At 54.3% G+C, this 20,853-nt stretch overlaps 2 protein-coding genes across 5 annotated transcripts; both read left to right on the plus strand.

Annotated features, from left to right (window-relative positions):
* The first annotated feature begins 1,420 nt into the window (after positions 1–1,420).
* Positions 1,421–10,436, plus strand: EFS (embryonal Fyn-associated substrate). 3 transcript variants are annotated; one of them, XM_023230434.1, is made up of 6 exons: positions 1,539–2,159; positions 6,547–6,687; positions 6,789–6,905; positions 7,134–7,511; positions 7,874–7,963; positions 9,175–10,436. In XM_023230434.1, the coding sequence occupies exons 1-6, from the start codon at positions 2,142–2,144 to the stop codon at positions 9,607–9,609; spliced, it is 1,179 nt and encodes a 392-aa protein (XP_023086202.1). In that variant the 5' UTR covers positions 1,539–2,141; the 3' UTR covers positions 9,610–10,436. The 3 variants fall into 3 exon arrangements, with proteins under 3 accessions (XP_023086201.1, XP_023086202.1, XP_023086200.1); XM_023230432.2 differs by adding an exon at positions 6,012–6,290 and having other exon boundaries at positions 6,789–7,511; positions 9,175–10,430; XM_023230433.2 differs by having other exon boundaries at positions 1,421–2,159; positions 6,789–7,511; positions 9,175–10,179.
* A 3,480-nt stretch (positions 10,437–13,916) lies between these two features.
* Positions 13,917–20,503, plus strand: SLC22A17 (solute carrier family 22 member 17). 2 transcript variants are annotated; one of them, XM_023230492.1, is made up of 10 exons: positions 13,917–14,176; positions 14,370–14,873; positions 14,966–15,069; positions 17,404–17,558; positions 18,152–18,317; positions 18,517–18,662; positions 18,827–18,932; positions 19,091–19,308; positions 19,609–19,720; positions 19,885–20,503. In XM_023230492.1, the coding sequence occupies exons 2-10, from the start codon at positions 14,607–14,609 to the stop codon at positions 20,171–20,173; spliced, it is 1,563 nt and encodes a 520-aa protein (XP_023086260.1). In that variant the 5' UTR covers positions 13,917–14,176; positions 14,370–14,606; the 3' UTR covers positions 20,174–20,503. The 2 variants fall into 2 exon arrangements, with proteins under 2 accessions (XP_023086260.1, XP_023086261.1); XM_023230493.1 differs by lacking the exon at positions 13,917–14,176 and having other exon boundaries at positions 18,277–18,317.
* Positions 20,504–20,853: the final 350 nt, after the last annotated feature.

Below are 20,853 nucleotides of genomic sequence, written 5' to 3' on the forward strand. Positions count from 1 at the left end.
CTGTTTATCATCTTGCTCTTTAAATACTAGGAACCTCAAAAATGCAAGAAGGTAGGCTTCACTCAAGCTTGAGAGGCCCTGATGTGTGTGTCCCAAAGGAAAGGTCCAGGGAAGCAGCACAGACTAAGGAGTTACCAGGGCAGAGGAGCTGTGGGGGGTTAGGAGCACCGTCCTTTCAGTAGAAACTCCTGGCGGGGCTAGATCCCAGCTTCTCTGAAAGAGTTCTAGCAACTTTTGTGCCAGCGGTCCCCAGTCCTCTCCCCATAGCAGCAAGAGTGAGCCAGGCTGAAGAGGCCGACAGGCCCAGACTGGCAGAGGAGTGTAAGAGGCCGCACAACCTGCCCGCCTGCAGCTCTAGGGCCAGACGCCCTGCTTCATGTTCTGTCACCAGGGCCAGAATCCGTGTCCAGCGCCAGACTCCCGCCCTGTGCCCCGCAAGAACGGCCCAGCGAACCCCGCTGCCCTGCAGGGGAGGCGCCGAGGATTGGAGAGGCTCTGCTAAGGGCCCCGCTGGGCTGGAGGCGCGCGCTCCCTCCCTTGGGAAAGACAGATGTGGGGCTAATGAAAGGGAGGCCGAGAGGCGCGGGGCCGGCAGGGGAGACGGGGGCGTGGCGGGGAAAGGAAAGCTCCAGGAGAAAGCCGACCGGACCACCGCGAGCGAGGCCTGCAGCGGAGTCCAGAGTAGGAAGGCGCCGGGGACTGGGGCAGGGCCAGGGCGGGAACTGGTGGGGGAGGGGTACCACAGGCAGTTGGACCCGAGGGTCCTGAGCTGAAACTCAACACCCGCCTTTGGAAGAATCGTCCCCCTTTCTCCTCCGCCCCTTCCCTTCCCCACCCCTTTCCCCTCCCTCCTTTCTCTTAATCCCCAGGACTGAGCCCCGCGCCGGAGAGGAGAGGGCCTGAGGGGAGGAGAAAGGAACAGCACTGAGACGGGCCAGGAGCCCAGGAAGGGGAGGGAAGGGCAGCCGCGGGCCAGGGGTGAGCCTGGGGGCCACGCGCGGCCCCCGGAGCCTTCGCAGCCCTCTCAGTGTCCCCACCCCCAGCCCAGGCGAGTCCGCAGGACCCGGGACCCTGCTCCTCCTTTGCCTTCTCTTTGCTCCTTCTTTTGCTTTGTGGCCTTTCTTTCCCTTCCCAGAGACACCTGGGAGCTGCCCCCAAGCTGTGGGGCGCGCCGCGGGGTCCTGTCAAGGGTGCCTGTGAGAGGGGGCGGCGGGGCCGGCGCCGGGTGCCAGGGGCCGAGGGTGGGAGCAGGAGCTCGTGGCCTTGCGCCCTGGAGCCGAGGACTGGAAGGGGGCTGGGCCCCTCTGCCGCCTGGGCGCGGGCAGCGCGTCGGGAAGGCCGTCCCGCCTGTTCCAGTGGTGCCTGTGTGCTGGTTGCTGCTGCTCCGGGTGAGGCGCCGTGGCGGCGACCTCAGAGCCCTGGGCGCGCTGAGTGAGTGCGCGCGTGAAAACCGCCGCGCCGCCGAGGGTGCGAGTGTTTGGGCAGAAGCGGCCACTCCAGCGACCCAGCCCCACAGCCACGCTCTCGGGGGCCTTTGGCTCCGGGCAACTTGGGGCAAACTTCTCAGTTCTCGCTCTCCCTCCCTCCCAGCGAGGTCGCCGCAGACCCAAGCCCTGGGAGCACCGCTCTGCAACACAGCCGGCGGGTGAAGAGGGTTGGCCCCTAAACTCGCTCGTCCAGCCCAACCGCCCCAGCGGCTTCTCCCAGCCCTCGAGGCTCTCCTGAGCTGCCTGGAGAGGCGTAGAGCGCAGCCCAGCGCCCTGCTCACCTGCCCCGGCCCCCGAAGGGAACTTTCGGCTCCTGCGAGCCCGGGGCGCCCCCGCGGCCTAGGGCGGGCAGCTCCCGGGGACTGGACGAGGTGGTGGCGCCCGGGAGGCCGCGGGGACAGCACGCAGCGCGCCCTTGGATGCCGTCCCGCAGCGACGCCCCGGCCCGCCCCGCTCCTCCTCCTGCCTGGCTAGCCTGCCTCTCATTTGGGAAGTTTTGTGGGTTTTCTTTCTCCTCCTCCAACCTTGGCGGAGGCCACGACTCAGGCGCCACAGCTGGGGGCTAGAGGCCGCGGATCATGGTGCGGGGCAGCCACCGCTGAAGTCAGCAAAACCAAGCCTGGCCTGAGGCAGGCTGCGCTGGAGGCCAAAGCCATGGCCATTGCCACGTCGGTGAGTCCACCAGGGAGAGGAGGCTGCCGGGGAGAGACCTCCACGGCCTGCCCTGCGCTCCTGTCACTTTATTTCTGCCCTCTCTTTGTCTCTCTCCTTGGTCCCTTTCTTCTCCAGGAGGCTGTGTCCCCCTCCTCTCACTTTTGTTTCCCTTCTCCCTCTCACTCCTCATCCCCTGCTCCTCCTGGCTCCGGGCTCGCCTCTCTTCCCCGCCCCCTCCCCGTTCTCCTTTTTCTTACTAGAGGCTGCGCCTGAATGGAGGGGAGGGGGCAAGCGTAGCCCGAGTCCTATCTGCTTCTTTTGGGCGGGAACAGATGGCCACTGGTGGTTGGCAGGGCCTTGTGATTGGGAGGCAAGTAAAAGGTTTGGAGGGGGCTGAAAGGGCCTAGTGGCTCACGGAAAACGGAAAACGAGAGGCTGAAGGACCCAAGGAGGCCCATCTCGAGACGAGGGATAGGGAAAAGAGGGAGATAGACCAAAGGAGGGAGATCAGGAAGGCGAAAGAGAAGACAGAGGGAGGAGGGGAGGTGATGTCAGCCAGCCTCAGGCCACTTTCCAGGGATCAGGACAAAGGGAGGAGACAGCTGGCATGATGGGACAGTGGGAGGAGGCCTCCCAGAGAGCACAGAGGCCCTCTGCCACCCACATGAGGCTGGCCATTCCCTCACCAGTCAGCTGGACCACTGGGGGATAGAGCAGGAGTGGCCACACCCATCATCAATCAGCCCATCAACAACTCTGTCCTGCAGTGGCAGGGCCCAGAGGCTTGGCCCTATTAGACAGAACGGGAGGAGCCCTCTACAGCCCCACCTCGGTTTTCTGTTCTACAGTCTATGCAGTCTGAATCCAGGCAGCTTTGTTCCCCTTCCACCCTCTTCTAGGTCCTGCCTAAGCTTCCCAGGGAAGCGAGGGCGTCACTTGCTTTCTGGTCCCTTCTCAGTGGGGACTCTTGGAGAGATAATTGTGAGACTGGAAAGAGAATCACAGAGCCACCCAATGTCCTCCCATACTCTTTGAGGACAGGTTCAAGTTTGGTTCTTTCTCAGACCAAACTCCTTTTTTCTGAGACAAGGTCTCACGCTGTCACCAGGCTGGAGTGCAGTGGCACAATCATGGCTCACTGCAGCCTCCACCTCCTGGGCTCAGGTGATCCATCTACCTCAGCCTCCTGAGTTGCTGGGACTACAAGCACACACCACCACATCAGCTAACTTTTTGTATTTTTTGTAGAGGTGGGGTTTTGCCATGTTGCCCAGGCTGGTCTCAAACTCCTGGGCTCAAGCAGTCCATCTGCCTCAGCCTCCCAAAGTGCTGAGATTACAGGCATGAGCCACCACACCTGGCCCCAAATTCCTTTTAGTTCCTCAATCTGTAACGATGGCCAGGAAACCCTAGCTCAGAGTGGGGAAGGAGGCCCTCTGGAGATAGAGTACCTCTGGGAGTACTCTGGCATAGAGATGCTGGTTCAGGAGCCAGCTAGTCAGCTTTGTAGTCCCAAGAAGGTAGATTTTTCTTTTTATGGTCAGGGGCATTTATGCTAATCAAACTCACAGGATTCTAATAACAGCTATTACTTATTGAGCATTTACTGCACCTGGCCCTGTGCTATGCTTTATCATAGTTTCTTTATGCATTATCTCATGCAACTCTCACAACCACCTTGTGAAGGTAGTACCTCGTTATTATCTGAAAATGGATACGTGCATACGGAATTCTACAAAGCAGAAAACTGAGACTTAGAAAGATTAAACAATCTGCCCAAAGGCACCTAGCTAGAAAGGGACAGACCTCCAAACAGTGGGTCGCAACAGTAATCCCAGCTGTTTAGGATGCTGAACCCAGGCATTCGAGGTTACAGTGAGTTACGATTGTGCCACTTTACTCCAGCCTGGACCACAGAGCAAGAGCTGGTCTCTAAATAATTAAATATTTTAAATAAAAAATTTAAAAGAAAGAGACACAGCCAAGACTCAACCCCAGGTCTGCCTCTAGAACTGTGCTTTTAATCCCCTGGCTAGATCCAAAAGACTGATTTATAATTTACAACTAAAAAGAAAAGTGCAGCACTAACCGGGAATTTTTGTCAGCTGGTTAGCATGTTTCTTTGTGTGCGACAATATCCTTTAGAAACCAAAATATAATCAGAAAATGGTTTGATGGGTTGGGAATCAGGCAAGAAGAGGAGTCAATTTGTTGTTAAAATCACCCAGCCATGAGGGGCCGGACAACCTCACCACCAGAGGGAAACATCAACCAAGAGGAATATGCACTCCTGCTGGCTCTAGCAGGGCACCCTTCTCCCCAGGGTCTGGTGGCAGCCTGCCTGAGATATTTAACTTGAGATTTTTTTACTGCATTAGTCAGTCCATTTGGCTACCTGGCTAGTAATGCCTAACTAGCTGCTGTCCAACACTACATGTAAGTCACCACTGCCTGGGACCCCACCAGCAAGCATCATCATTTAGCAATCAAAACTGAAGCTGAATGTCATTGTACGTTTTAGTGGTTTAAGCTTGATTCTACCAAAAGACATCATGGAGCAAGAGCACTGCAAAGGGTTACAGCAAAGGGAAATTGGGTATAAGAAGGCCTTCCTGTGTGGTTGACTTGCTTTTGAGTTAGGGACCTTCTCAGCCACTGTTACTACTATTTCTTTTAAGTAGATCCCTACATTTGTGATTGTGGAGAAGCAGTAGCACAAGTGATTGAGAGCACAGGCTCTGGGATCAAGCAGTTTAGGGTTCAGATTATGCTCCACCAGCTGTGCCAGCGATATGGCATCAGACAAAGTACTAACCTCCCTCTTCCAGTTTTCTCTCCAAAATGGGGTAAGGACGGTTCCTCCCTGGTAAGGTTGTTGTGGGAATTAAGTGAGATGAGTTGATTAATGCAGAGATTTGCACAGTGTCTGGAAACATTGTTTGCACTTGGTACCTGTGACTTATTACTTGAGCTTGTGGCCCTTGATGGAAAAAGCTTATAAGCCCCCACCAGACAGGACTAGAAACAGGATGATACATGTTTCCTTTTGGTTGGCCTGCCAACCCCCTTCACACACACACAAAGACACACTCTGTCCTTCAGTGGAAGGGCCCATTGCTAAATGATGATGCCTGCTGGTAGATTCCAGGCAGTGGTGACACACACACAAGAATACACACTTTTCTCCATGGTAACCTCAGCCTCTTCTGGTCGAACCTTATTTGTTCAGACTGAGAGCAAACAATTGCTTTGTTTCTGTTTTCTTTCTTATTATGCCTAGGCACACTGTCTGGACTAGGCCTCTCTCAGCCTCTCAGAATGAGGGGTCTCTGCGGCTGCTTAATCTAATCTTTTGCTGGTGAGGGATAATGACTTGGGAACAGAGAGAAGGTAAAGGAGATTCTATGACAGACTGTAGCAGGGCTTCATATGTTTTGGAAGAAATTCATTCAACATGTGTATTGACCAATTCCAGGTCAGGCCTTATTGCAAGGACTACAAATATAGCAGTTCCCATGTCCATAGGGTTTACAATATAAAGGAAGAAATCGATATAAAAAAAGCAAATAGACAAATAGTATGAAGTATGAGGACAGAAACAGTAGGTGGAGACAAACAGAATGGGGTGGGGAGAAGAGTAAAAAATCAGCCTCTTTGAGGAGAACTGGTCTAGTTGAAGGAACTGAAAGGAAGAGGGAGAATGCAGGTGATGAAGCTGGAGAGAAGCTAGGGCCCAGGCAGAAAGCTGCATCCAGAGTGCAAGTTTTTAGCTTGAGGAAAATGCGGAGCTCTGAAGGGTTTTGAGCAGGGGATGACATGACCTGAAAGGGGTCTGAAGACCCGTCTCCCCACTCCCACCTCCCCCACCAGGCCCAGCTGGCCCGGGCACTGTATGACAACACCGCTGAGTCCCCCCAGGAGCTGTCCTTCCGCCGAGGGGACGTCCTACGGGTCCTGCAGAGAGAGGGCGCTGGTGGACTGGACGGCTGGTGCCTCTGCTCCCTACATGGCCAGCAGGGCATTGTGCCCGCCAACAGGGTGAAGCTCCTGCCTGCTGGCCCAGCACCCAAGCCTGGCCTCTCTCCTGCACCCCCAGCCCAGCTTGGCTCACCATATCCAGCCCCAGATCACAGCAATGAGGACCAGGAGGTGAGAGTGGGAGCCTCCCCAACCCCAAGTCAGAAGAGCCCCATTCCTCCCTGACTAACCCCACCCAGGGCCTGCAGCCCTGAGGCCACAGCTCTTCACTGCTCTGCGCTGGCCAAAACCTGTCTACCAACCTTTCTGAGCTGTGGCCCTCTAGGGACAGGGGGAGTTGGAAGGTCTGTAAGCTCCTCGCACTCAGACATTATTTGATCACTGCCCACTCCGTTCCTCCTGACCCCCCATCTATTTGATCCCTCAGGTGTATGTGGTGCCACCCCCAGCTCGGCCCTGTCCAACCTCAGGACCTCCAGCTAGACCTTGCCCACCCTCTCCTGACCCCATCTACAAGATCCCCAGAGCCAGTGGGACCCAACTGGCTGCTCCCAGAGATGTCTTGGAGGTGAGGGCTAGAGGTCCCTGTGTATGTTGGGTGGGAAACAAATCGCCCCAAGGGAGGGTTCATTGCTGAGCTGACAGATGACTGACCACTCCTCTCCACAGGTCTACGATGTGCCCCCTACCGCCCTTCGGGTGCTCTCCAGTAGCCCCTATGACTGCCCTGCCTCCTTTTCCCACCCTCTGACCCGGGTTGCCCTGCAGCCCCCTGGAGAGGATGATGCTCCCTATGATGTGCCTCTGACCCCAAAGCCACCTGCAGAGCTGGAACCAGATCTGGAGTGGGAAGGAGGCCGGGAACCAGGGCCCCCCATCTACGCTGCCCCCTCCAATCTGAAACGAGCGTCAGCCTTACTCAATCTGTATGAAGCACCCGAGGAACTGCTGGCAGACGGGGAGGGTGGGAGCACTGATGAGGGGATCTACGATGTGCCTCTGCTGGGGCCAGAGGCGCCCCCTTCTCCAGAGTCCCCTGGAGCACTGGCCTCCCATGACCAGGACACCCTGGCCCAGCTTCTGGCCAGAAGCCCCCCACCTCCACACAGGCCCCGGCTCCCCTCAGCTGAGAGCCTGTCCCGCCGCCCTCTGCCTGCCCTGCCTGTCCCTGAGGCCCCCAGCCCCTCTCCAGTGCCCTCTCCTGCCCCAGGACGGAAGGGCAGCATCCAGGACCGGCCTCTGCCCCCACCCCCACCCCGCCTGCCTGGCTATGGGGGCCCCAAGGTCGAGGGGGATCCAGAGGGCAGGGAGATGGAGGATGACCCAGCAGGACACCACAATGAGTACGAGGGCATTCCAATGGCCGAGGAGTATGACTATGTCCACCTGAAGGTGAGCGTCCCTGGGCAGCCCCACCAGGAGGGACCCCAGGGGTACCAGGGGAGGAGTGTGGAGACCTAGGGCACAGAAGCAGAACCTCCCTGCCTCCCTTCTGTCCCCCTTCCTTCTCCCCTGACCCTCTACCCTGCAGCCTGGGACCCCAGTACTTGGGCACAACACTTGTACTAGTACCACACTGTTCCTCCTAGACCCAGCCTGGGGCCACCAGAGCTCTCTGGAGTCAAGGGACTACAACCTCTGATAACAGGAGTGTCCTTGGGAAGGAAGGGAGGCTGGGAAGGGGCAGAAAGGCCACAGAAGCCACCCTGTCCTGCTCCCCCACCCCAGCACTAAGACCTCATGCCCCCCTGCAGGGCATGGACAAAGCTCAGGGATCTAGGCCCCCGGATCAGGCCTGCACAAGGGATCCTGAACTGCCCGAGAGGGGGATGCCGGCGCTGCAGGTGACCCTGGCGGGAATGGTGCTAAAGAAGGGGGCCGGGGAGGGAGGAACAGGAACTTGGGAGAAGAACTGAGCCATCATCCATGGAAGGAAATAGGTTAGGATGGAGTGAGAGTTCACAGGAACCAGGGACAGAGTGGAGGGCATGTTAGAAATCTACAGGAAGGAACTGGAACCTGGAAGAGGATGTTAGGAATTCAGAAAGAGGGGAAAGAATGTGTTGGAGAGGAGTCAGAAAATCAAGCAGCCAAGAGAGCAGAAAGTTTCTGAGTTGTGGGGTCAGAGCTAGGCCTGGGGACTTCTGAGCCTCCTTCCAACTGTGAATTCCTGGGCTCCTAAGAGACCTGGCTTCTAATCCCAGCTCCACTACTGAGAAGCCAGGGGCTTTGAAGCCGTCAGTTAATCTCTCCAGGCCTCAGAAAGTGAGGTGGTTTCCTCAAACCTGTGTAGAATGGTCGCAACACAATAGCTACCATTTATCAGGTATTTACCAAGTGCTAGACCCTGTGCTAGGCATGCTGCATGTGTTAGTATTAATCACAGTCGCAGTTAATACGCATCTGGTGCTCACAGTGTGCAATGCACTGTGCTAAGCCCTTTCTCTATATTATCTCAATTGATCTTTGCTGCAGCGTCATGAGGTACATACTAGAACTGCACTATCTAGTACAGTAGCCACTAGCTACATATGGCTATTGAGCGCTCGAGATATGGCTAGTTCAAGTTGAAATATGCTGCAAATATAAAATGCACCCTGGATTTTGCAGACTCAGTATGGGAAAAATCTCAATAATTTTCATATTGATTACATGTTGAAATTATAACATTTTTATATTTGGAGTCAGATAAAATATATCAGGGTTTTTTTTTTTACCACTTTTAATGTGGTTACTAACTCATCTAAAATTTCACATGTGGTTCACATTATGTTTATATTAGACAGTGCAGTACTAGACTCCCTGTTTTAGAGTTAAGGAAACCCAGTTCAAAGCCTTGTCTGAAATCAAGTTTGAGGTTGTTTGAATCCAGATCTATCTGATATCAAGTGTGGGCACTTCACTGCTGCTCTCTCTAGAATCTAAACTTTCCGATGGGCAGAGGTAAGAGCTAAAAGGATCGCCCTTGGGAAGAAAGGGAGGAAGGAGAAAAGAAGTGAGGGAGGAAATGGCACTGATGAGAATGTTCTCTCTGACCACTCCTCTTGCCCCTCAGGAGGCCCTGTCCCCAGGGGAGCCACTGGTTCTGTCCACCGGAGATCTACAGCTCCTGCATTTCTACGCTGGGCAATGCCAGAGCCACTACTCGGCCCTGCAGGTGGCCGTGGCAGCCCTGATGTCCAGTACCCAGGCTAATCAGCCCCCGCGACTCTTCGTGCCCCACAGCAAGAGGGTGGTGGTGGCTGCTCATCGCCTGGTGTTTGTTGGGGACACCCTAGGCCGGCTGGCAGCCTCTGCCCCTCTGAGAGCACAGGTTAGGACTGGAGGTACAGCACTAGGCCAAGCATTGCGGGCCACTGTGCTGGCTGTCAAGGGAGCTGCCCTGGGCTACCCATCCAGCCCTGCCGTCCAAGAGATGGTGCAGTGTGTAACAGAACTGGCAGGGCAGGCCCTGCGATTCACCACCCTGCTCACTAGCCTGGCTCTGTGAAGGTCCTTTGGCACAGCCCTGTCCCTCCCCTATCTGCCAAAGCCCCCCTCTAGGCCTTGGGTGGCTGGAGGGCTTTGTTAAGGGACTAGGAGAAGTGGGGGTTTCTTTCCCCTTTCCTGCCCTTTCTGTTCATCTCAACCTCTCACAGAGGTGTCTTCTCCCCCTAACCCACAGCTTTTTGTATGAGCCATTTTGTATAAATTATTTATATTTAATATTATTCCCTGCTTTGTCAGGAGCAGGTACTAGGCTCTGGGGCAATGAGGAACTGGACTCTTCTCTCCTCAGCCTAGGGTGGAGGTCACTGCACTGCCACCTACCTCTGGAAGACTGGCCATGAAAAGTCAGGTGGCAGAAACCTGAGGCCACATAGAGCCTCTCTCTTTTCCTGTTTCTTGGCTCTAGAAGATCAGCACTGCACTGTTAGCTGAGAGTGAGGGCAAGACATAAACTGTCCAGAGTTTGAAGGTCTCAGAAAGACCAGAGAGCTTCTCCCCCACAGACGGTGGAGAGAGCTGGGACTCAGATATGGGTGTGCACCTCAATAAACCCTGCAGTCTGCCTCCCTGACTCTGCTTCTTGGGAGCATGGTGAGCAGCCCTGGTGCTCAGCAGCCATACCTATGGGACACAAACTATGAACAGGATGCCTTTAGGGGTTTGGGGGAGATTTTGCTCCTTTCTTCAACAACTATTCACTGGACAAGTTCTCTGCTCCCATGATGCGCCAGGCACAGTTCTGCAAGTATGTTGTGAATGTATCATTCTAGTGGGATACACAAATAAGTCAGTTAAAATACATAAATAAAAACATAAACCTGCCATAGATTTCACATTTGCTGGTGATGGAAGTCGGCAGGATGGTGTGAAGAAACTAAGTAGATTAGGGGAGAGGCCAGTGAAGCAGACTTTAGACAGGATGGTTGGGAGGTGAGATCTGAACTGCTACCCAGAAGAGGAGAGTCTGAGGACTAGTATTCCCAGAAGGCAGATGCCAATGACTGACCTGAGGGCCTTCCTCCAAGACTTCATTGTCATATGATGTCATTAGAGAGGTGTCAATGTGGAGAGAAGCTGACTACACAAGGGCCTTGAAATGTGCCATCCTGGAGAGGCCACCCCAACTAAAGGCCCAGCCTCAGCTTTGCACCACAGGATAGCTCTGGCCAACTGGAGACTGCTGCTGGCCAGTCTAGGCACTCTCTTCCTTAGGTGACGCCAAGAGGGTATAGGCCCTTTCACTCAGCTTCCCAGGTAGATCATCCCAGGATGACCTGCGCATCCACAAACCATTTTCAGGAGGATCCACGGTGGCAGATGAATGCAATGTGTTGAAAGGTCAGTCCTCAGGACTTTGGTGAAATTGATGAGACCATGGCTTAGATAGGAGATCATTCTAGCCATTTACCACAAGAGAAAACATCCAAGCTACAAATCAATTGCTTCAGTTCTGCTTTCCCAAGATATTACCATGGCATGATGACTGGATTGGGGGCACAATCATAGTCTGTTGGCACCCCCGCACATTTGCCACCTCCCCTTTAGGTTCCTTTCTCATCTCACTCTCAAAAAAAAATGCACTTTCAGATTTTGGGGCCAACAAAATTCACCCCTATGTGTTGAAGTCCATCATCCATCATCTTCCAAACAGAATTTCAAGAGATTAGCCTGGAATTAGAGTCAGAGGTTTCAGTTCAAGTCTCTGATCTGCCATGTACTTGTTCATCCATGGGTAAAACATGCCAGTCCCTCTGAAGTCCTGGTTTCATCTTCAATATTAGCATGATCATAATGGTCTTACAGGGTTATTGTGAGGACCTAACAAGATAATGCATGTGAACAGCCCCACAATGTATAAATTAAGTGATTATCATTATTCCAGGACAGACACCAGGAGTCAGACAATAAATCCCCAAGGAATATTGGGTATGCAGCACCATAGTAAAATCTGAAGAGATGCTGAAATGAGTTGGGAGAGGGGAAGTGGTAGGAGGCTGCTTGATGCATTAGAAAAGAAAGGTTTCAGCGGGGGGCAGTGACTCGCACCTGTAATCCCAGCATTTCGGGAGGCTGAGGCCAGAGGATGGCTTGAGCTCAGGAGTATAAAACCAGCCGGGGCCACACAGTGAGACCCTATCTCAACAAAACATCAAAAAATTAGCCAAGTGCGGTGGCACGTGTATGTAGTCCCACCTATTCAGGAGGCTGAGGTAGGAGGATTGTTTGAGCCGGGGAGGTGGAGACTGCAGTGAGCTGTGATCAAGCCACTGCACTCCAGCCTGGGTAAGAGAGTGAGACCCTGTCTCAAGAAAAGAGTTTCCTGTATGTGGAAAATTTCTGAACAGAGGAGACAAAGGTGTGGTTCAGTGGAGAGAAGGAACGATTTCCTGGCTGACAATGATAGAACACTCCTTTCTAGCCCTTACCTAGGATTAGAGAATAAAGTACCTATCAGGTAACAAATCTGTTAGAGAGGATTCTACCTTTAATGTATAATACGTACACCTGGAGATCTGGTTAAAATATAGATTATGATTCAAGGGTCTCTCAGTGAGGGTTGGATTCTGCATTTCTAACAAGCTCCCAGGTATGCTGCTGGTCCATGAACCACACTTTGAGTAGCAATTCTAGAGGTTAGGGAAGACTCCTGTATAGCAAAGATGTTTGAGCTGAGAGCTGAAGAATGAGAAAAATGTGACTAAGAAGTTTTTTAGGTGCAGGAATGAGCTTGTTCAAAGGCCTCGTGGCACTGGGGAAAGCTAGAAGGTCTGTGGCTGGAGTGCAGAGAGTTTGGGGAAAGAAGTGAGACGGAACTACAGAGAGCATGTGATCAGGCATGCAGAACCATGTATGAGGTATCTAGATTTTTAATATTCACTTTGACACCACTGACGACTGGTTAATAGGAAAGATACATGATCAGATCTGTATTTTGAAAAGATCATTCTATCTGACTATAAATGACATATGGGTGGCAAGGAGGTGTAAACAAAGTGGATGCAGGACACCAGTTAGGAATTAGCGGGCAAAAGTGGTCTTTGCAGCAGGTAGTTTGACTAATAGTGGCAGAGATGGAGAGATGTGGGATATCTGAGAATATATAGGAAGTAAAATGGGCAGAATTTTGTAAAGGATTCAACATGGGTAAGGAAGAGAAAGCTCTAAGGGATGTTGCCTGAGCATTTGGCCACAATGTGATGTTGAGGGTGCTATTCACTGCAGAAAAAAGCAGTGGAAGACAACCAAGTTATGGGGGAAAAGCACAAATTTGGTCTTGAACATATTGAGTTTGAGGTCCCTGTGAGTCATCCAAGGTGAAGGTCAAATAAGAGGTGGCTTCATGGGTCTGGAGCTCAGAACAGAAGTGGAAGCTGGAAATCAGTCTGGACATCAGGTTTGTATTGTTTGTATGGGTGATGTTTGAAGCTGTGGGCATAGGTAAGATCCCAAGGTGGAGACAGTGTGAGATGAGAGGAGGGCCTAGGACTAAGTCTGAGGATTCCAGACACTGAACGATGGTGTCTAAATGATACAGACAAGAATGGCCCTAAAAGCCAGCACCACCACCCTCCTCACTACCAATACAGACCCCGCCTGCAGTTGCTTCATCCCACTGGACTTCAATCATTGCCTCAAGAACCGGGATGATAATGGCCTGCCCATGCTCAGCACCAATGCCATGAGCTGGAAGACGATTTCTGCAACGGAGAAAAGGGGAGCAGGAGAGACTCAGCAGCAAAGGAAGGGAGTGTTTAAAGGAAGAGGGGGTCAACAGTGCCAAATGCTGTTGAGAAATGGAGATTCAACCAGGATGGGAGTGATGAAACCCAAGGAAGTGGTCTCCTTGTAGAGTACTGAAGCTAGGGCTGAATACAGGGCCAAGCCAGTCTTCCATATGCATAAGTTGTACTGTAATAGCCAGTTTACATGTCTGTCTCCCTGGAGTAATGGTCTCCAAAGTGGACTTTGTCCACCCTATTATCCTTAAAGTCTAGTGCAAGTCCTGGAACATAGTGGACACTTATATTTTACTGATTAGTGAATGGGTGGATGAATGAATGAATGAATGAGTGGTGGCAAATGATTGGAAGCAGAGGAGGAATCTGTGGCATCTGCCTGGACTAGCTACTATCCTTCAGCTTTTTTTACTTTTTACCGCAATGGCCTGCAGACCCAGGAAAGAGACGACAGAGCCCCCTTCCCCTCCCTCCCCTGGGCCCTGGCCCCCCTTCCTCTATCTGACGAAGAGTCTGGACCGAAGGTTCTGCTGACGTGGGAAGGGGAGGAGAGTCTAGAGGAAGAGGAGGGGAAAGCAGCGCAGAGATCGCAGAGACCAAGGAGGCGCCCGCGGCTGCAGAGCTGCGGAGCGGGATCTCTTCGGGCTCTCTGGGTCCCGGCAGTCGGCGCGCAACTGGGCCAGAGGGCAGCGCATCCTTTCGGCGCGGGCTGGCAGGGCCCCTGCGGTCAGCAAGCTGGCTCCCCGGGTGGCCACCGGGACCCCCGAGCCCAATGGCGGGGGCGGCGGCAAAATCGACAACACTGTAGAGATCACCCCCACCTCCAACGGAGTAAGTGCCCGAGCCCCAGGTGGCGACGCCATCCTCTCTCCGCACCCCCGCCCCCGCAGAGCGCCCTTCATTTTCCTCCTGCGCATCCCCCGCCCCTGACTACCTTCCTAGCCCTCGCTCCCCCCTGCCCCCTGCCCTTGCTCTGCGGTTTCCTCGGCTTCACCCTTCTCCTGCCACCCCCTGCCCCCAACAGCAGGTCGGAACCCTCGGAGATGCGGTGCCCACGGAGCAGCTGCAGGGTGAGCGGGAGCGCGAGCGGGAGGGGGAGGGAGACGCGGGCGGCGACGGACTGGGCAGCAGCCTGTCGCTGGCCGTGCCCCCAGGCCCCCTCAGCTTTGAGGCGCTGCTCGCCCAGGTGGGGGCGCTGGGCGGCGGCCAGCAGCTGCAGCTCGGCCTCTGCTGCCTGCCGGTGCTCTTCGTGGCTCTGGGCATGGCCTCGGACCCCATCTTCACGCTGGCGCCCCCGCTGCATTGCCACTACGGGGCCTTCCCCCCGAATGCCTCTGGCTGGGAGCAGCCCCCCAATGCCAGCGGCGTCAGCGTCGCCAGCGCGGCCCTAGCAGCCAGCGCTGCCAGCCGTGTCGCCACCAGTACCGACCCCTCGTGCAGCGGCTTCGCCCCGCCGGACTTCAACCATTGCCTCAAGGATTGGGACTATAATGGCCTTCCCGTGCTCACCACCAATGCCATCGGCCAGGTGAGGCGGCCAGGCGGGCCGCGGGTCTGGGGGCGGGCAGAGAGCGGCGAGGGCGGGGCCTCACGCCCCCTGCACCCTTCTCACATCCCCAGTGGGATCTGGTGTGTGACCTGGGCTGGCAGGTGATCCTGGAGCAGATCCTCTTCATCTTGGGCTTTGCCTCCGGCTACCTGTTCCTGGGTTACCCCGCAGACAGGTGAGGGGTGTCGTGGGGGCAGGGCTGGTAGAAAGGAGGGGGTGCTAGGGAAGCTAGCCCAAGCAGCGGGCGCTCTAAGAGGTCGAAGACGATTCGCTGGACCCTGCAGTCTTCTCTGGATTTCTATTCAATGGTCTACCCATGTCTCAACTTCACTCCCCATCAAGAAATACACCTTCCCTACCTCTTCCGTGCAAGGGAATGACTGGACCTCCATGGACTATTAGTCCCATTCCCACTAATTAGTGGCCCCCTATCCATGAATCAATGGCCTCATCGCCAAAGAGAAAAGTGTCATTCCCACCAACAGCCCACATGGACTGTTAGCTCCATCTCAGTGACCTCATTCCTGAAGATCAATGTTAATTCCTAAACACCAACAGCTCCATTCCCACTGACCAATAGTTCAACTTCACAAGGAAATTACCTCATTTCTGACCAGTGGCCCCTCCCCTACAGGTCAATAACTATCTCCAAAGAAAATATCCTCAGACTCAATAATCCACAGTCCCATGCCTGCCACCAAATGACCCCACCCTCTGTAGGTGAATAGCCCATAGATTAAAAGTCACACCCTCATGGATCCTCAGGGCTTTGAGATCCTCTCACCAAAATCCCCATTTCCATGAGTCAATAGCTTCACCTCCAGAGATCAACAGCCCAATCCCAGCAACCAATAACTCTTCCCACAGATCAAAAAATCTCATCTCTGATTCTGGTCACCATCACCACTGACCAGATGCTCTCACTGCACTAAACTTCCTCCTGGATGATTAGACTGAACCCCATTGATCCACAGTTCCATCCAAGTGGATTAATAGCTCAAGTTCTATGGATCAAAGCCATCCAACATTCAGTAGTCCAGTTCCTTAAAATCAATACCCATTCTCACTGCCCAATAGTCACACACCTCTGTGGGCCAATGGTCCTAAACCCACAGGTCAATAGCCCATGCCTATGCATCAGTGACCTCATTGCCACAGACCAGTAGCCTCATTCCTATGGAACAATGGTTTCATCCCCAAAGATCAATAATTTGGTCTCTTAAAATCCGTAGCCTTCAGCACATTAACCAATAAGCCCATCCTCATGGAAAAATACTCCACCTCATTAGATCAATAGTCTAACTCTCAGGGATTGGTGCCCCCTTTCCAATGACCAGAGGCTCCCTATCTTCATCTCCATAGATCAGTGGTCTTATCCCCAAAGATCAATAGCCCAGCCTCCAAGGATCAGTAACCACGTTTTCACTAACTCATAGTCAGTGACCATCATCACTTACCAATCATCTCATCTCCCCTGGTCTGTGACCTTATCTTTACGGATTATTCCCATGGATTAATAGATTCATCCCATTGATCAATAGTCCTGCCCTATGGATTAATAGACCCATGTCCATGTCCCCACTGACCTTTCTTTTTTCTTTCTTTTTTTTCTTTTTTCTTTTTTTTCTTTTTGAGACAGAGTCTCGCTCTGTTGCCCAGGCTGGAGTGCAGTGGTGCAATCTCAGTTCACTGCAACCTCTGCCTCCCGGGTTCAAGCGATTCTCCTGCCTCAGCCTCCCAAGTAGCTAGGACTACAGGCACACACCCCCACACCTGGCTAATTTTTGTACTTTTAGTAGAGACGGGGTTTTACCATATTTGTCAGGCTGGTCTTGAACTCCTGACCTCGTGATCTGCCTGCCTCGGCCTCCCAAAGTGCTAGGATTGCAGGCGTGAGCCACTGTGCTCAGCCTGACCATTCTTAATGTATTAATAGACCAATGTCCCACCTCCATGGAACAATGGTCTCATCTCCAAAAATCAATTACTCAGTCCCCTAATGTCATTAGCTTTACCTTCACTGACCAGTAGTATCCCCATGCACAAGTGGCCAATGGCCTCCCCTCCACAGGTTAATAGTTTCAACTCCGTATATCAATGAACCCCCCTCCCACATCTCCTCTGAACAGTCTAAGCAAGACAAGCTCCATGCCTACTGACCATTAGCTCTATTCCTAAGGATGAATGGTCCCAAATCCCCTAAGCAATTACCCATCCCCTCTGATGAGTGATCTCATATCCATTGACAAGTGCCCTAATCTCTGACCAATAGCCCAAGAGTCAATGTTCCCACCTCTTACAGAATCACAACCACACCCCAGTGCCCAGTAGCCAGGCGTCACCCACCCATGGTCCCCATCCTTTCCCATCTTCTCAAGCCTCTTTCCAACTCTTGCTCCCAGAACTTCATTCTCATACCTCTAACTCTAAAGTGTGCAGCTGGGTCTTTCCCAGCCACTTCCCCACTGCCAGAGAGTCTGGGTGACCAGAAGCCCTTCCCACTTTCTAGGTTTGGCCGTCGTGGGATTGTGTTGCTGACCTTGGGGCTGGTGGGACCCTGTGGAGTAGGAGGGGCTGCTGCAGGCTCCTCCACAGGCGTCATGGCCCTCCGATTCCTCCTGGGCTTTCTGCTTGCCGGTGTTGACCTGGGTGTCTACCTGATGCGTAAGTGGCACCCTCCCAGAATTCCCTCCCTTGGGTCTCATGCCTACCTGCCTGCATCCCCAGGCCATCCCCACTGCCCCTTAGGCCACATTTCAGCTGCCTAGAATTTCAGCTATCTTTCTGCCCAGGCCCTTGAAGAATCCAGGGCTCTTGCTTCTCTCTACACCTATCTCCCTATCCCCACAATCTTTAAAGTCTTCGCCCTGGACTTACTGCTGCCAGAGGATAAGGTGCTATTCCCCTGACAGTAGTAAGTCCAGGGACAAAGGTTGTCCCTAGCTGTGCGACCTTGGACAAGGGTTGATGTGAAGGTCAAATAAGAGGCCTGATGGGAAAGGGCCTATAAACTGGAAATGCTGAACACTCACCAGGGACTCTGGCCCTAGAGCCCTCCTAGGTTTGAGCAGGAGAGGAGAGAGGGCTGAACAATCTCCCCAATCCTTGCCACCCAGAGGTTAGCAAGGGAGGCAATGGCTGCAGCCTCCACTCTGGGTCTGACCTTGCTCTCTGTCCTCCTCCCTCCCTCTCTTCTCTCTTATGTCTTCTTCCTCCCTGGCCTCCCTCTCCTCTCTCCACCCCTGCTGTATCTCCAGGCCTGGAGCTGTGCGACCCAACCCAGAGGCTTCGGGTGGCCCTGGCAGGGGAGTTGGTGGGGGTGGGAGGGCACTTCCTGTTCCTGGGCCTGGCCCTTGTCTCTAAGGATTGGCGATTCCTACAGCGAATGATCACCGCTCCCTGCATCCTCTTCCTGTTTTATGGGTCAGTATTGCCCTTCACCTGTCGTCTGGCAATTCCAATCTCTGCCTCCAAACTAGCCCTAGCCCAGAGACCCCTCCTCTTCTCCAGCCACCCCTGGTCCAGGCCTACCCCAGCCCCAGTCCCTCAGAGGTGCACGTTTCCCACCCCTAGATCAGGAGAAGAGAGGCCTCACAGTATACCCCTTCCACCTTGCCCCCAGCTGGCCTGGCTTGTTCCTGGAGTCCGCACGGTGGCTGATAGTGAAGCGGCAGATCGAGGAGGCTCAATCTGTGCTGAGGATCCTGGCTGAACGAAACCGGCCCCATGGGCAGATGCTGGGGGAGGAGGCCCAGGAGGCCCTGCAGGGTAAGAGATAGGGGTCCCTGTGAGTGTTGCTTCACTTGCACACATGATGGTGCCCTCTGCATGGTTGTAGCTGTGCCACCTTTTCCCAGGGTCCCCACCACCCATGTGGGAGGATCCTGGGTTCTCAGGGTTTTCTTCTGACAGCTCCTCTCTCTCTCCCAAAGACCTGGAGAATACCTGCCCTCTCCCTGCAACATCCTCCTTTTCCTTCGCTTCCCTCCTCAACTACCGCAACATCTGGAAAAATCTGCTTATCCTGGGCTTCACCAAGTGAGCCTGGGTGTCTGGGCTGAGGGCCAGGCCAGTAGCTGGAATGGGGGCTGGCCGGGTGGGAAGGCCCAAGGACCCCTGCAGAGGACCATCAGCATGTGGAAGGCTGCAGGAGGGGATTCAGACTCTGTTCTTTGCTTCCCCATCCCTTCTCACAGCTTCATTGCCCACGCCATTCGCCACTGCTACCAGCCTGTGGGAGGAGGAGGAAGCCCATCAGACTTCTACCTGTGCTCTCTGCTGGCCAGCGGCACCGCAGCCCTGGCCTGTGTCTTCCTGGGGGTCACCGTGGACCGATTTGGCCGCCGGGGCATCCTTCTTCTCTCCATGACCCTTACCGGCATTGCTTCCCTGGTCCTGCTGGGCCTGTGGGATTGTGAGCATCCTACCTTTCCCACAGTGTGGGCTCAACAAGGGAACCCCAACAGAGGTGTTTCAGACAGGCTCAGCCATTTCTTCTGGCACAAGCCTCCCAAGACAAGCCCCAGACCCTGTCCAGCTCTTCCACAAGCCTCCACCAGGCCGCACAGCCCCATCTGCTCCCCAGTCAGTTACTGAATGCCCAGAGCCTGCCCAGCTAGAGCCATGGGAACAGAGAGCCAAGGGGATGACACCCAGGACTGGGAGAGCCTTGACCTCCCCACCTCCATTCATATCATCCCTCTTGCCTCTGCAGATCTGAACGAGGCTGCCATCACCACGTTCTCCGTCCTTGGGCTCTTCTCCTCCCAAGCTGCCGCCATCCTCAGCACCCTCCTTGCTGCTGAGGTCATCCCCACCACTGTCCGGTGAGAGCAGGGTTGACCCCAAGGGCAGAGCCAGGACCCTTGGCCTCCCCTTCCCCCAACCCACTCCTGAGGACGGGGCTTTCGGGCTGGAGGAGGGGGCGCTGTGGGAGAAGGGCGGGGCAAGGCCACTGCTGTGGGCTGAGCGCCTCCTCCTTCTTCCCCAGGGGTCGCGGCCTGGGCCTGATCATGGCTCTAGGGGCGCTTGGGGGGCTGAGCGGCCCGGCCCAGCGCCTCCATATGGGCCATGGAGCCTTCCTGCAGCACGTGGTGCTGGCGGCCTGCGCCCTCCTCTGCATTCTCAGCATTATGCTGCTGCCGGAAACCAAGCGCAAGCTCCTGCCGGAGGTGCTCCGGGACGGGGAACTGTGTCGCCGGCCTTCCCTGCTGCGGCAGCCACCCCCTACCCGCTGTGACCATGTCCCGCTGCTTGCCACCCCTAACCCTGCCCTCTGAGCGGCCTCTGAGTACCCTGGCGGAGGCTGGCCCACACAGAAAGGTGGCAAGAAGATCGGGAAGACTGAGTAGGGAAGGCAGGGCTGCCCAGAAGGCTCAGAGATACCTTACGCCAGCCATCGCGAGAGCTCAGAGGGCCATCCCCTCCCTGCCTCCTCCTTGCTGCTTTGCGTTCACTTCCTTGGCCAGAGTCAGGGGACAGGGAGAGAGCTCCACACTGTAACCACTGGGTCTGGGCTCCATCCTGCGCCCAAAGACATCCTCCCAGACCTCATGATTTCTTGCTCTATCATTCTGTTTCAATAAAGACATTTGGAATAAATGAGCATATCATGGCCTGGACTTCCCTCCCTTCTGTTTGTCCTTCTATGTCTTGGGGGAAGGTTTTTCTCAGTGTAATGCACACCAATAACAATCTCCCCTCTCCCTCCCTGTGTCCTGCCGGGAGTGATGACTTACAGACAACTGTCATTTCCAGAGAGCATGTCACCACTTACTGACTGCTTGCACTGTTGCCAGAACGGGGCTAAGCATTTGACACACTTCGTATCATTTAATTTTTACAGCATTGCAAGGTAGGTGTTTGGATCAATGTTTTTGTTGTTGTTGTTGCTGCTGCTGCTGCTGCAAGCAATAAAAACTGGCTCTAATTAACTTAAACAAAAAGGGAGTTATTAGAT

This window comes from Piliocolobus tephrosceles, chromosome 6 (genome assembly GCF_002776525.5).
Source record: "Piliocolobus tephrosceles isolate RC106 chromosome 6, ASM277652v3, whole genome shotgun sequence".
In the NCBI taxonomy this organism is placed as follows: domain Eukaryota; kingdom Metazoa; phylum Chordata; class Mammalia; order Primates; family Cercopithecidae; genus Piliocolobus; species Piliocolobus tephrosceles.

What these genes read in the sequence shown, in the direction of transcription:
- EFS (XM_023230432.2), top strand. An exon ending in ACAGCAATGAGGACCAGGAG is followed by an intron (nt 6,291 to 6,546) that starts GTGAGAGTGGGA and finishes TTGATCCCTCAG; the next exon opens with GTGTATGTGGTGCCACCCCC. An exon ending in CTCCCAGAGATGTCTTGGAG is followed by an intron (nt 6,688 to 6,788) that starts GTGAGGGCTAGA and finishes TCCTCTCCACAG; the next exon opens with GTCTACGATGTGCCCCCTAC.
- SLC22A17 (XM_023230492.1), top strand. Translation starts at nt 14,607, where the DNA reads ATGGCCTCGGACCCCATCTTCACGCTGGCGCCCCCGCTGCATTGCCAC. An exon ending in CTGGGTTACCCCGCAGACAG is followed by an intron (nt 15,070 to 17,403) that starts GTGAGGGGTGTC and finishes CCCACTTTCTAG; the next exon opens with GTTTGGCCGTCGTGGGATTG. An exon ending in CCTGGGTGTCTACCTGATGC is followed by an intron (nt 17,559 to 18,151) that starts GTAAGTGGCACC and finishes CTGTATCTCCAG; the next exon opens with GCCTGGAGCTGTGCGACCCA.